Source organism: Anas acuta, chromosome 1 (assembly GCF_963932015.1).
Source record: "Anas acuta chromosome 1, bAnaAcu1.1, whole genome shotgun sequence".
Classification (NCBI taxonomy): domain Eukaryota; kingdom Metazoa; phylum Chordata; class Aves; order Anseriformes; family Anatidae; genus Anas; species Anas acuta.
This window is the reverse complement of record NC_088979.1, coordinates 145,888,055-145,902,349: the sequence shown is the minus strand read 5'-3', so window position 1 is coordinate 145,902,349 and position 14,295 is coordinate 145,888,055. Positions and strand designations below refer to the sequence as shown.

The 14,295-nt window shown below is 43.3% G+C and overlaps 1 protein-coding gene across 5 annotated transcripts in view; it reads left to right on the top strand.

Annotated features, from left to right (window-relative positions):
• The window catches only part of HIPK2 (homeodomain interacting protein kinase 2), a 132,476-nt gene that overhangs the window by 83,783 nt on the left and 34,398 nt on the right, over positions 1-14,295 (top strand). For 3 of the 5 annotated variants that reach the window (XM_068663651.1, XM_068663623.1, XM_068663641.1), the window contains exons 3-7: positions 4,121-4,244; positions 6,407-6,526; positions 7,301-7,399; positions 8,425-8,609; positions 12,341-12,503. In XM_068663651.1, coding sequence (XP_068519752.1) covers positions 4,121-4,244; positions 6,407-6,526; positions 7,301-7,399; positions 8,425-8,609; positions 12,341-12,503 — 691 coding nt within the window. The remainder of the gene's footprint in view (positions 1-4,120; positions 4,245-6,406; positions 6,527-7,300; positions 7,400-8,424; positions 8,610-12,340; positions 12,504-14,295) is intronic. The other 2 variants (XM_068663661.1, XM_068663632.1) reach the window with 1 other exon arrangement.

Sequence of the window (14,295 nt, the reverse complement as noted above, 5' to 3'; positions counted from 1 at the left end):
CACACATTGCTGTTCTGGGAGAACCTGCCGCCACGTGAATTTGGGTTTGTAATTACAATACTGTGATGTGCACGCTTTAATAGAGTATTTTACCCTGTTATATAGTGTTACCAGCTGCAGAATGGAGAAATCCCACATAACAACTGCCTAAGACATGAAAATGTTTTCTTTCCCCTTGGAAAAGAAAATTACAACATGCTTAGGGCAGCTGAGCTAAATCTGAGTGCTTTTAGGAATAAAAGGATCAGTTGTGGAATGGCCTGCACATGCATTTTAGGACAGAGTTACTTAATATATTAATTATGTGTAAAAAATGGTGGGCCAGCAGTGAAGTGCCCAAGTGTGCAGATACCACAGAACTGTTTAAGTTATGCTGCAGGAACATTTAAGGGATTTGATCTGGGTTACAAACAACTTTATTCCAGACCAGCGCAGCATTGAAAGGCAGTAAGCATTTGAAGAGGAAAACTGAACTATTTCTACATAATTCTACATCTTAAATTAACTGTAGCTCCCTTGGAGAAAGGGCTGTGCATCTCAGAGGATCTCCCAGATAAAACATCTGCTGAAATGCCTAGCGTCACTCCAAAAAGCAAACAAAATACTAGGTTCAGGGAAGACTGGAATGCCAAAGCATTCTGCAAATAGCACAAAATAAGTCTGGGGAATATCCTTGCGTTTAAGACTGTTTATAGATCTGCTCAGCCTGTCTCCAGGCAGTCATGTCAGGAAGAGGAGCTGTAGAGTCAGGGGAAGGGGACTGAAACATCTACGGGATGGAAAGCTAAGAAGCTAGAAGCTGCTTCATTCAGAAAGAAGACAAGCAAGGGAGAACAAAGCAGAGAGATAAAAATACTTTGTGCTAAAAGGAAAGATGATTCAAGATCTTAGGTTTTCACCTTTAGGCCAATTCATGTGAGCATGAAGCGAGAGGTGACAAATTTAAAGCTGATAAAGGAAAATCAGGCTTTAAACAACAGACTTGAGATGTTAATTAAAGCAAAAAGTTGTCTCTGGAACTCCGTGCCACGATGTGTGATTGAAGCCAAGATCTCACCTTGCCTGAAAAAGCTGGCATGTGCTTTTGCTAAGAAAGGGAGGAGTTCCGTGTGTCTGATAAAGGTGAATATACAGAAGGATCTCTGCGTGCAAACCAATCTCCACCTGCTAGAGGTTTGGAGGAGATTTTGTGAGGGGGCGAGCTGTTCCTGTGCAGGACCTGTAGCATCTCCACCAAAGGGTTGGCATTGGTTGTCAGCAGAGAGTGCCAGCAGCCACTGCCGGGCAGACGGACAGACAGACATTGCTCTCTTTGGGGTGACTCCAGCTCTCCCTTATGCATGACAAATGGGAGGTGTCCGCTAGTGGAAAGTCAGGAAGCCCGCTTGGTGCACGATACCTGTCCTTCTCTTGATGTCCTAATGACTGGTTAATTAACTTAACAAGGTCTTTTGTCTTCGGGCTGCTCCCTCTCTGTGGAAGAGTTGCAGTGAGGAAACGAAGGCAGGGCTGTGAGAAAGCTGTGACACAAACGCTGGCATCGGTGTACGCACGGCCTCGCGGCATTTAGGTCTGGCCCTGCTCACACAGGGGTTCTCACCACTGTTCCAAATTTGTCGCCGGCATTCTTCTGTTTGGGCTTTGATTGAAAGTAATGTTTAGGCTTGATAGAGTACTACAAATACCAGCTTTCAAACAGGGAAAATAAAGTAAAAATACATCACCGCCTCCCCTCTCCACAATGATAGGTCTGGTTTAATATAATGAATGGCATTCTCTTAAGTTGCCTTTTATGTGTCTGAATGGTATGGATGAAATGGCATGGGTGCTGGCCTGGTGTTTTACTTCCCAACAGTGGAGATGCAAAACTTTGTTATGTGAAAAAGAAATTCTCATCTAATTGCAGAAGCTGGAACTTTATGGAAAACCGACTGGACAGCTGAAGACTCGCAATAAAAAATGAGGAATTTTGGAATCTCAAATTCTAGGTCATCCCTTCTCGCAGGGGTCTGGAGGTGTTGGCAGCATAAGTGTGGGGAGAGAGGGGAGGAAGTGTGTGCTGCATATGACAGCAGTGCGAGTGTTTTTTTTTATGAACAGGGAGGTTTCTAGACAATATCACGTTGGGAATATCCCACCGCTAGTCCACCCCTCCGCTCCCTCCACTTGAGTTAGTGGGAGGGATCTGAAGTTCAGGCAACGCGAGGCTGAGCTCTCATTAGTGACCAGGGACATTTCGTTCACAATGTGGAAGGCAGACAGGGAGAGGCAGATGGCTTTGAATGCAGGATTTACATAGTAATGAGATTCAGGTCACCATAGCTGTCTTTTTCTCTCCGCATTTTGTCTAGGTGTCGACTAGTGTGCAGGGATGACGGAATAGGAAGGAAAGGAGGAAAATTAACCCCTTGTTCCTAAGCAGAGATTGGTGTTAGAATAAAGTTTGTCATGATGGGCTAAAGAGCAGTGGGATATGAAAACAGCAATCAAAGCTGAAATTAGAAGGGCTAAAGGTAGCTGCTTCTTAAGTTGCTGTCATGTGGTTGTTGTTTTTCTGTGTTTGTTTTGGGAATGGCACAAAGCAGACTAGCCTTAAAATCCTAGAAATTCCCTTAATTCTTACATTCCATGTCGCTAGTTTGAGAACAAATAGTTTGGGGCTTTTATCATTACAGGTCAGCCCCAAAATGGAGAAGTTTGTGTACTGAAGATAAGGCATGGATTTTTGTTACATGGCCTTTGCTTGTTTCTTTGGAAAAAAAATACCGTTTTGCTTGGTTTCTTAGCTAAAGACTTGTCTTCACATGACTGTGTAATAGCATGATTAAAACATAATATTTTCCACTGCAATCGGTAATCCTTAGTATGATCTCACTGGTGTCAGATCTTATCCTGATGACAGATGGGAAACTGGGAACCATGGATGGTGGCACTTGATTTGCTCAGTAGTCAACCTCAGACATTCCCCAAATATGCATCAGGGCCCAAGAAATCCTAAGGCTATTTTTAAAATGATGAAAGTTTTCAAGCAATGTGTGTTTCTTTCTCTTATCTGTCTTATTTATTTTTTTTTTTTTTCAATAGTTAGAGAAGGATGGGAAAGTTAAGTTTTCCTTTCTGTTGTGCATCACCTGACTCCGGGAGGCGAGGCTTTAAAAGACAGCGTTGCGAGATCTGCAAGAAGAGCAGGAGAGAAGCCTTAGGCGGTCCCTGTGTAAAAAAAAGGAATTACAGTACTGAACTGGGCTGAGGTGGGGAAAGAAAGAAAAGTGACTTGGGGAATTCTGAGCTAAGAGACTGCAGTGGTACAACATGACGGCTACGATGTCTGCTGCGGCCTCATTCTCATGGAGAGAGGGAGCTAAAGCTTTTACCTCCTCTGTTTCCCCAGCTGGGCTGGCTTAACACCGAGACCCGCTGAGCAGAGGTGTTTCGGTGGCCATCTTCTGAAGCAGGCAGTAACTACGTGGCAGGACTGCCGCCGCTTTTTGCCCGTTTCAGCTGAAAGAGAAGAGGAAATTTAATCAGGTGTCTGGGACAGATTGGAAAGCAAAGGCTTCTTGGCTACTTCCTCCCGAGGAACAGACTTAGATCTAATAGATCTAATTAGGTTATTTCTCTGTTTTATGCTTGCATCCATTTGTTTAAAAAGTCAGTAATCCTTTTATACCAGTCCTGTAATGATTATTTAATGTCTGGCTGTTTGTGAAGCCCTCCGAGCGCGGTGAATGGAGGATGTTTTGTAGCAGAGGCAGCGTGGTTCCTCAGCGAGCTGGGCCTGGGAGCCTCCAGGGGGGATCTCAGCTGAGCGGCCTGGAACGTGTGACGTCCTTGTTGGTGCCTCGTCTTCCCTTCCATCGAAGGAGAATAATGGCAGCTCTCCCCTTTGTAAACTGCTGTGAAACGTAAGGCCTCGGCAGGGCTCTCTCTTGACTAAATGGTGCCAGAGGATTTAGGCAAAGATAAATATTCACCATCTAATACTTGGTCGACAGGTACTTTGCCAGCAGGCAGTGGAGCCCTGCAGTAGGAGCAGGAACACTTGTTGACAGCAAGCAGCATCTCGAGTGTGAGTGGATCTGTGCTGGTGGCTAATGTTTTCTAACCTATTCCTTTGCAGAGCCCCTGAAATCATCCTTGGTTTACCATTTTGTGAAGCAATCGATATGTGGTCATTGGGATGTGTCATTGCAGAGCTGTTCTTGGGCTGGCCTTTGTACCCAGGAGCTTCAGAGTACGATCAGGTTGGTATTGATGTCGCCCTGGCTATTGATAAGAGCTAAAATGTTTGTGGCTTTTTTTTCCCCCTTTTTTTCACAGTGAACAGATGCCAACTTTTCCCGTTTTGCTAACAGGAGATATTTGCATGCGATTCTTACCCTCCTGAGTCAACTTTTCCATTATCCAGCCGGAGTACTCTAGGTAGCCAGTGTGCTATTCAGCATGCTGACTATTAAGAACTGACTGCCTAAGTGAATTCTCAATCAAGAGTAAACGTTCCCGTTGGCTAGAGAGCTCTGTACATGTCTCTAATCATTGAACAGAGCAGGCACCCTTTCTCTACTGTAACAGCAAGTATTAAATAAAGGTTTATTTGTTAGAAGAAACTGCATGAACTCCACTGCATTTCATAATCCCTTTTATGAGGGTGTATATTAAAAGCAATGACAAGAAAGAGAACGTTCACAGTGGTGTAGGTTTCTAGTTAATATAAGCTGTCGTGGTTCTCTCCCTATAGGCTTTTATGCTTCCTTTGTACTCCTAAAACAGATAGCACAGCGGCTTCTAGAGTCAGGGCTGCAGAACAATTTCCATTCTGATAGTCTTCTTCCAGATGATCTTAGCTTTCTGCAAATGCGGCCTGAAAAGGGTCTTTTTACTTTTAGGAAAAAAAAAAAAAAAAAAGAGGGTAATAAGTAAATAACTTTTTCGCATATGAAAATGTTTCTTTGACTCATCTTTCACAAACAGTATTTTTTAGCCTGAGTTTTAAATGTGGTATTTGGCAGGGGAAATATCCCGCAGTGAAGAGATGGGCCATTAGTGATTCCAAAGGAAATCAGATGTAGCTGAAAAACTTCGAAGCGTTTGAAAATCACATACCAAGCATGAAGAGCAGATTTCTTTCTCCTCCCCCCGCCCCCTGCCAAAAAGTCGTAAAACACACAGCTGAAAAAGAAATCACCATATGTACCTGCCCAGCTTAACTGAGCAGTGCAAAGTTTCCTCTGCTGAAGTGCCGTGAAGGCTCCTGGGGAGCTGGGAAGGGGCAGGAGCTAAGCCTGGCCCCTCACTGCAGCGTGTGCTGCCTTGCAGCTCTCATTCTGGGCTGCAGGAAGGCTTCTGCTGCTTCTCAGGTGTTTGAGCTCTCATGGACGTAAGGAGCTGCAGAGCCAAGCAAGTCAGACTCAATGGGCCAGGGTCATGAGTGTTTGGAAGACATTGGAACCACAAATGCTTTTTATGCCTCTATTTTGTGTTTGTTTGTTTGTTTTTTTACTCTTCTCTTTCTCTTCTCTCAGAAACATTTTCATTTTTTTTCCGTAGGATTTCTAGAGTAGATGAACATTTTATGCGTTTTGCAGAGTCTGCAGTAATTTTGCAGTGCGAAATATTCAGAAGTCAGGAAATGCCAAAGTTCAGGTTTCATGTGCCACCCCAGGCGTGTGTTATATCAGTCTTTAATTATGTAATCACATACCCTCTCTCCTTTGAATAAATAAATTTAAGTCTGGGATTCTGGAAACACATGTGTAGCATCTTATAGCTGTCCGAATGCCAGCGAGGTCATAATCATGGAAGTAACCCAAATAGCAAATGAAGTCATGTAGGCGATAGAGATGAAGTACTTTACACACCATGAGGGTGTCAATGTGCTTGAGTGTATATTTCATCTAAGTTCAAAGATAGTCACTTCATAGTTTTCTGGTTTGAACTTCAAACTGCTGCTAGGAAAGGCTGTGTGCTCAGCTGGGGATAAAAACAGCAAAAGTTAGAGCGCAAATATCAAATTATTGAAATTACCTCCCGGAGAGGAGAGTGTGACATAAAAAGGTGCAAATCAGTGAAACTTACCACTGAAATCTCTGTGTTGGTCTTCCCCTCTGACCTCTAAAACCTAGAGACTTTCCTTCATCCTCAGATTTTGTGGCAGCATATCGCAAGGGTAAGTTTCCATAGATGCAAATGATAAATGGAGGAATGCCGTACGGGAATTCTCTTTCCTGTCATTCCTTTCAGTGTGGGTTGTTTTATTTTTTTAATTTTTTTGGTGAAGTCTAACTGTGCACTACGTTTTCTCTTTCTTTCTTTGTTCCATTGTTTTAAATGCCTCCTGCCCTCCTTCAAGGAAGACCTCCAGAGATCTTCACAGGATGAACAGTGACCTCTCATCCTTCTCTTACAGATTCGCTATATCTCACAGACACAGGGCTTACCAGCAGAGTATTTGTTAAGTGCAGGGACAAAGACTACAAGGTTTTTCAACAGGGATACAGACTCACCGTATCCTTTGTGGAGGCTGAAGGTAGGAAGACGTTCTCTTGTTTCTTTTACCTTGCACTTGTTGGTTGGAAGTGAGGAGACAACCAGGTCACCTCAGAGCCTAGGTGTACGCTTTTTGTGATACACCACAGACACTGGGGTGGGTATGGCCAGAGGTAAAACTGCCATCACAGAAGTCTGCAGCACTTAGCTCACCTGCTTGGCACAGATTTGTGGGAAATTTAAGTTCAGAGTTCACCTGGAAATGTCCCTTGAAGTACTCAATGAATTAATGTATAATTTAAATGAAACATGCCCCGGGCAGACTTCGCTCTAATATCTACTGCATTGAGGAAAAAAAGGAAAAAAAAAAAGAAGGAAGAAAAAAACAGAAAGCATTTTATTTCTGATAGTCATATCTACTTGTAATGCAAGTGGGCCTTGAATCTCTTGTACCAGCATGTTTGCTGTATTCACTCCCTAAGGAGAGAAGCAGTGGGCTTCTGGCTGTAAGGATGAGATGCTGAGCTTCACACTGGGGCAGGGTGTAGAAAACCTTTGGGACACCAACCTTATCTGGGAGATGGTCCTCCTTTGGAGGAGGATCCTCTGAAGTGAAAAAGAGAAGAGAAATCTCCAAATGACACAAAATGTGTCATGTAATCACAGTGGAGAAAGTGTAGATGTTATGTGCTCAGGCAAGAGGCACGTAGTGGTCTCTAATGAGGGCAGGGTGAGGCATGAGCTGGAAGTAGCACATAATTCATAGCTGATTGCTGGGCAGTTCTGGTCAACGCCTTTCTCCTGTTTTGAGCAGACACCAGATGATCATGAGGCAGAGACGGGGATTAAGTCGAAGGAAGCAAGGAAGTATATTTTCAACTGTTTGGATGATATGGCACAGGTAAGAGCATTGGTGAGTAACAAGCAAGATCATTTTTCATGCTTTTGGACAACACCAGAAAAGAGGAACTACATGTTTTCTGCTTGTATCCCATTCCTTTCTTTGAGGAAAAAAAAAAAAAAAAAAGATTATGCCTACCAAATCGTCTCATTATGTACTATTTTGTAAGGGGACACATGCACAGGGGCACATGTCTTCACTGTGCTGTAGTAAAGCAGCCTTGGAAAATGGCTAAGTCACATGTCTGAGTGTCAAAGTCCTGTGTTTTCTCTAGTCTCTCCGCTGCCCCTCCATGTGACTGCTGGCAAATCACTTCACTCCTCTGTTCTTTAATATTTCCATTTGTAAAACAGTGACGTTGGAAATACCCTGACTGTAACAGAGCTCTGTGAAGTGTGACTGTTTTGGGGAATGAGGAGTACTAATTCACTGCGTCAGTTCCATGTGGTTGTGAAAGTTAATTCCAGCATAACCACTCCTGCGACTGTATGTCTGGAGTTGGTGCTATCAAAGGCTAGACACTGCAGCATTCACAAGCAAATATACAGAAATTGAGGAATGAAACCAGGAGAGACTACATTAGCATAATTTTTTTTTAATGATACCTGAATGGAATATTTCCCATAAACTTACTGCCAATTTTTATTTATTTTATACATGTATATATTTTGCTCACAGTACACATAGTAAAATATCTGATAGCACAGTCCTTTATATGACAAATATACTGATGGCCAGAGCTTGCCTGCTACCACATGGAAGCTGTTCATCTTCAGTGGAGGGTGACTAAGTGTTTCATTAGCCATTGACCCAAGCCAGCTGAACACTTAACAGTCTGTCTGGAGATCTGACATGCACAAGCCAGATGACAGCGTGACTAGCCACCCCGGAGTCTGCCATGCGACTTCAGCAACTCCTTCTGCAGATATGGAGAGGCGCACAGGGCTTGTGCTCCAATGAGAAGTAAACACAGTTTGCTGAGGACCTGGCCATCTGTTTTTTCCCCTTGGTGCTCATCCTTGTCCTTTCTCTTTTAGGTGAATATGACAACAGATTTGGAAGGAAGTGATATGTTGGTGGAAAAGGCAGACCGACGGGAGTTTATAGATCTGTTAAAGAAGATGTTGACGATAGATGCCGATAAGAGAATAACACCGATTGAAACTCTGAACCATCCTTTTGTCACCATGACACACTTGCTTGATTTCCCTCACAGCACACAGTATGTGGCTTTCATTTCCCTTGGGTTTTGAACTGAGGGGTAAAGAATTGGTTGTTACTGAGACCAAATGTATCTGAGGGATATTTTTAAAAAAATTAAACCCTGAGTTTTAATCTTTTTTTGGTCAAGAGAAAAAGATGATTGCCAAATCTAAGGTTGTAAGAATTGTGTTGTAGGTGCTTGGCATTTAAAACACAGCAGAGTGTACTACATTCATTATGTAAATATTCAATAATTACATATGTTTGCATTAAAATGCAGAAGAAATTATGCAATTAGTGCTGAATGTATCAGTATATCTCCAAGTAATATAGCCCTGATTGTTAGTGCAGTAATCAACCTTATCTGCAGTGGGAGCCGACCCTTCCTCCCAGAACCTTCCCATCTCGCAGGGGTCAATCTGGGGCTGTTTGCCATTTAAGGGAAGAGCTTTTTCTGCAGCAGTCTGGTTTATGGGAACATACAGCAGGAAAAAAAAGTTGATGTTTTGGATTTGTTGTTGCTGACCTGTGAAACTTTAAACACACTGCTCTGACCTCAGCTGCAGCATTTGTGTGATGGGAGGTAGACTCCACTCCCTGATGGAGATGTGAAGAAGCATCATGCCTTCAAGCCTTACTGTTCCTTCTCCTAATGCTGTGTCAGGAAGTGTAGCAGCCTAAAATGCTGGAAACCTGCACCCAGCACATCACACTCATCCCCTGAGAAATTCACATAGGGCCAGATTTTCAAGGTGCAAAAGACAGGCACATAGTAGGAGTTTTCCAAAGCACTCAAAACACCTACCTTTGAACATCCTGCTCTTACAGCTCCTTGCAGTTCAAAGTGGTTTTAGAGGCTGTCCCTTCAGTTACCGGCACAGCACCATGCTTCACTGGGTGCTAGGTGCATGGGTGCTTAAAGGCCATGAAGAGCTTGGGTACAAGAGTAATGAGGGCTGCTTAAATGCTTTAGAAGATGTTTGTGTGCATACTGAGGGGCGAAAAGTTACAGTGCATCAGCTCTCCTGCCCATATCTGTGCTCGTATGTACCTGCAGTACTTCAAGCTCATTTAAGGTATTTTTCTCTCTGTGAAGGAGAGGTAGCTGCTTTTTTCACGAGATAAGAGCAGCTGTGTACCAGAAGGCAGTGGGTTCATGATCTGTGTAGACCCACTTTCACCCTGCTTAAACATCTCTGAGTGTTATTATCTATAAGTAGATATGAAGTGATAAAGGTAATGAAAACAAGGCAGGAGGTTTGTTGTGCTAAACAGAGAAAAAGTGAATTTCATATAAAAACATTAAAAATGACAGTCTTTTCTAACAGCATTAGTATCATATACAAAAGTCTTCTCATTTGCAAGAGCTGACTGTGTAAGAAGGAGAGATTTGTGGCATAATACATTGCCCTTAGAAATCTTTCTGCTAACACCACAGGCAGGTCTTCAGTTTTGAGGTTCTCACTCATGGCTGCTCGGGCAAAGCCCCAGAAATGCTGAAAATGTCATTGGGACCAATATCAGTGAGAATTGTATCTGAATAAAAAATTCAGCATCGGGTCTCTGAATATGAAATGCTCCAGCCGGGTGCATAACCCCGCATAGCCCCTCCATGCTGGAAATGGTGATTGGCAAAGGGAGCAATAAGCTGTAACCAGCGTGGCAGGGTGATGGAAATTTTGTCTGTGACTGCCTGTGGTTTTGAGAATAGAGACTTCAAAGCCTCAAGAGGTGCAGGGATTTGTAATCTCTCTTGAAAGTAAATCAGGCAGCAAAGAAAGTGAAAATATATGGAAGATGTAGCTTCTGGAAGGAATCACTGTTGTGGCACACTTCAGAGAGGCTGTAAGTTTGAGCAGCCCATAAGGGGCTGTTCTGCTTACTTCCAAGCAAGCAGGAAAGAGAGTTTAGCTCCCTGTCAAACATATTTGACTGTGTGGCTCTTAATTTTGGGGGTACTTTCTGTCCTGTTTTGCTCTGTGCCTTTCTTTTTTACTTTTTTTTTTTTTTTTTTGAGACACAGAATACAGTATCAATTAGCAGAGATTATACAGTTTTACATAAAAGCTTTTGGTAACATGCAATTTGCCATGTACAGAAAATGTACTCTTTTCAGTGCTTTCTGCTTTTTGGAGGGGGAGTTACATTCATACTTGACTAGGAAAAGTCAATCGAATAGTCTTCTACCTTCCTTTGATAAAAGTGTTTGACTTCTCTAAATGTTCTGCAACTTACAGGTATTTCATAGTTCTTTAAAAGAGTGCAGATAATGAGCAGCTATGCACAGTGTCGAGTCTCCCTTGTCTGGAAGTGGTTATGGAACAGATACAGTAATCAAGAAATTACCTGTAAGAGAGGAAAGATGATCATGTGAGTAAGAGATGAGACAGGGATAAAAAGATCCAGGTCTTCTTCCTGACCAATCCTAGCAATCATATGAGTTTGTTCCTTTTGAAGGGACTTTTTTTTTTCTTTAAGAAGTACGTGACATGAAGTTGTCTTTACTTGCCCTGCCTTTAACAACTTAGATCGTTACAAAGGAGGTTATGCATATGGCCGAATTTTTACAGCTACAACTGATTTTCACAGCTTGTATTTTATATTTTTATTGATTGGAATAGTGGAAATGAAATAAATCCCTTTCTATTTTTTTTTTAAGTTGTATTTCAGACTCTGAGGACACATTTATAATAAACACAAATATTGTGAAAGAGTTGTGGAAATCATGCATAGGCTTGTAGGCCTTAGAAAAATTAGATTTTATTAAAAATACAGTTTTGCTCAAGACGACTGTATTGTTATCTCTTAAACCCCTGTGTGTCTTGGTATGGCAGTTATAAAAGTGAAGTATTGACAGTTTCATGTACCAGACACCTAGAGTGCTCTAGCAATGCAGAGAGTATTTCATCTGCTTTATTGAGGACACCAAATAAGATGTTTCTCAAAATTTCTGTTGCCGTACCAGTAACATTTCAAGTGAGGTCTGTATAAAGAAAGAGGCTGTAATCTTTCTCCCTAGAGATCTGATTCTCAGTTCAAGATAACCTCAGAGCCTGATTCCCTTAGGGTGTTGATGAATCTGGTTTTGGCATAACCTTTTGGCATATGAATCGTCCCATTCACTACAAGAGGACAGCTTGTGTGTTTTAAGATAAGCATCTGCGGAAGTGTTTAGCCAGACAGGGGCAATGTTTTTTCCGCTCATCTGGACTGAGCCATCAGGAGCTACTTTTTAAAAGGAACAAGTAAGATTTTTCAGGGGTCCCGGTGACCAAGAACAGTAAAATTCTTCCTTGCAAAAGACTTTAGGCTGCCTTTAGGCATACACCCGAACAGGAAGCATTAGTTGTCTTTTCCTCTCAGCCTCAAGCAGATCAGAATAAAGGCAGTGTCTCGCTTGCTTGTTTCAGTCTCTTTCACTCTTTCAAACTAGCTGTTGTTTTTTTTCCTCCTGATGTCCGAAGACTGACAGATTTGCTTCCTTTCTGTGATTTATGCTCAGTCCCATGAGGGCACTCAGGAGTCCCCGAGCAGCCGCTCTCATCCTGACACCCATTTGGCCCTCTTCAGTGCAGGCAGGGTTAGTCTGACTCTCACTGGTAAAGAGACCTGCATAAAACAGCAAAGTGCTTACAAGCCTAGAAAGTGCTAAGCCTGCCATTGAGACCTAACCCAGGGCTGCTGTGGTGAGCTGTTGCCTCTGCTTGTTGGTTGGTTGGTTGGCTGATTTTCTGCCTTCTCCTCGCACAGTGTCAAGTCCTGCTTCCAGAACATGGAGATCTGCAAGCGGCGGGTGAATATGTATGACACCGTGAACCAGAGCAAGACGCCATTCATCACCCACGTAGCCCCGAGCACATCCACCAACTTGACCATGACTTTTAACAACCAGCTGAACACAGTGCACAACCAGGTAAGAGCATCGGTCAGTAGCAGCCAGTGCTTGAAACACTTACAATAATTAGGGCCTAAAAGACACAACACAAAGGCAGCATCTCATTTCCCATGCAAAAAGCTGATACTTTTCTACTGTCCTTCCTCAGCTCTTCCTCATTCTTTTCTTTAGGCAAACATTAATTTCATGACCTTTCGTGTGACTGTGAAACGTTGCCCTCGTTGTTTACGTTGTTGTTGGGGGTGATAAATCCTGCTTACCTGGGAAGTTGCTATGGGGAAAAGCTCATTAGTTCCTTAATGCAGCAAGCAGCCAGGACTGCAGTGGATCAGGCAGAAGTATTTGTGATCTTACAGCACTCCTTCAAATTGGCATTAGGTAAAAAGAATTTAAACCCTTCTATAACAGACATGGCACTGTAACAACTCAACAGGAAAGAAGATTTTAGGGGTAATGTTTATTCTTCTTTCTCATTGGTTTCACTCCAGGTGCCACAGCAGACACGGGCACCCTGTTAGAGAACACACTGCAAACCACACTGGTGGGCTCTAGCTTTGTAATCATACTTTGTACTCCTGCATTAGTTTTATATACCCCAGTGTTGGGCAGTGCCATGCTGACAAGTTTCCTATGACTAGCAAGCTCAGTTGTTTACCACGGGGCTGTATTACAACAGCAAAAGGAAACTCTCCAGGGACAGCACTCTAGGAGACTGACGCTGACGAAACAGCAGCTATCCTTTAAGCCCTTCTGGAACAGGCTGCTTGAGATTCGCTCTAGAGATTGCAGGTGGTATTGCGGAAATGGCGCTTGGCATTTCAAAAGCAGAGGAACTAAAGGATTCTGTGTGGATGTTCAGGGTGTTCCTGTGTCACTCGGAAAGCCAGACTTCATGACTCAGTTCTCGATGCATGTGATCACAGAAGGTCTTTTGGAGCAATTCATTAAGCAGATGCATGCAGAGATAGGCCATGGTTCAGTGTGAAAGAGTATTAGTTACAAACACTAGTTCCCATTCTCGACTGTTTCTGAGATGCTGACTACAAAAATTCGTGCTACATGCTCTGCTAGGCCCCAGCTGCAGGGCAGAGACACCATTTGTACCACAGTTGCTAGTAGGAAATGCAGAACTTGCTTTCATTTCCTCACAGCTCACTTGATGTTCAGACTGGTTGTGAGCTGGGGAGGTCTGTGGTAATCTGAATTTTCATAAGGGATGTGCTTTGTGAGCAGAACTGGTATCTCCAGTGTTCCTGGAAGAAGTAGTAAAAATGTTTCCAGGAAGGGCGTTCTGATTTGAACAAGCTCCAAGCCTTTTACCATCCTTTTCAACATACCACTCATCTTGGCTCCCCAGTGATCCTCATCTCTGCAAGATCCCTGGGTTTTGCCTCCTTCCAGTTGTGACTCCCCAGATCAGCAGTGTGGGAGCTCTTGTGGTTGCTGCTGGGCGTGTTGCACAGGGGAACAGATCACACTTCTCTGCCTCTGCACGGAGCGGGAAGAGGAGGAAGAATCGTTTCACCAGAGCGTCTCTTGTGGCTGTGCAGCATGGGTACCCCTCCCCAGCCCAGTGGCAAACAGGGCAGTGCTTAGTGCTGGGCCTGCTGCCTCCTACAGCCGGGATCAAGGCTTCATCTCGGTCTTCTTCATACATTCACTGTGAGATAAGTGTTTTCTGACCCGTTGCCAGCAGTGGTGCTGCTGTGTTTGGATGGGAGGGGTAGCAGGGAGGAGAAAGATGGGCTCTGTTGTGGTAGATCCTATTTGCATAGACCTGAATGCTAAGGGCATATTTTTATAGAGCAGC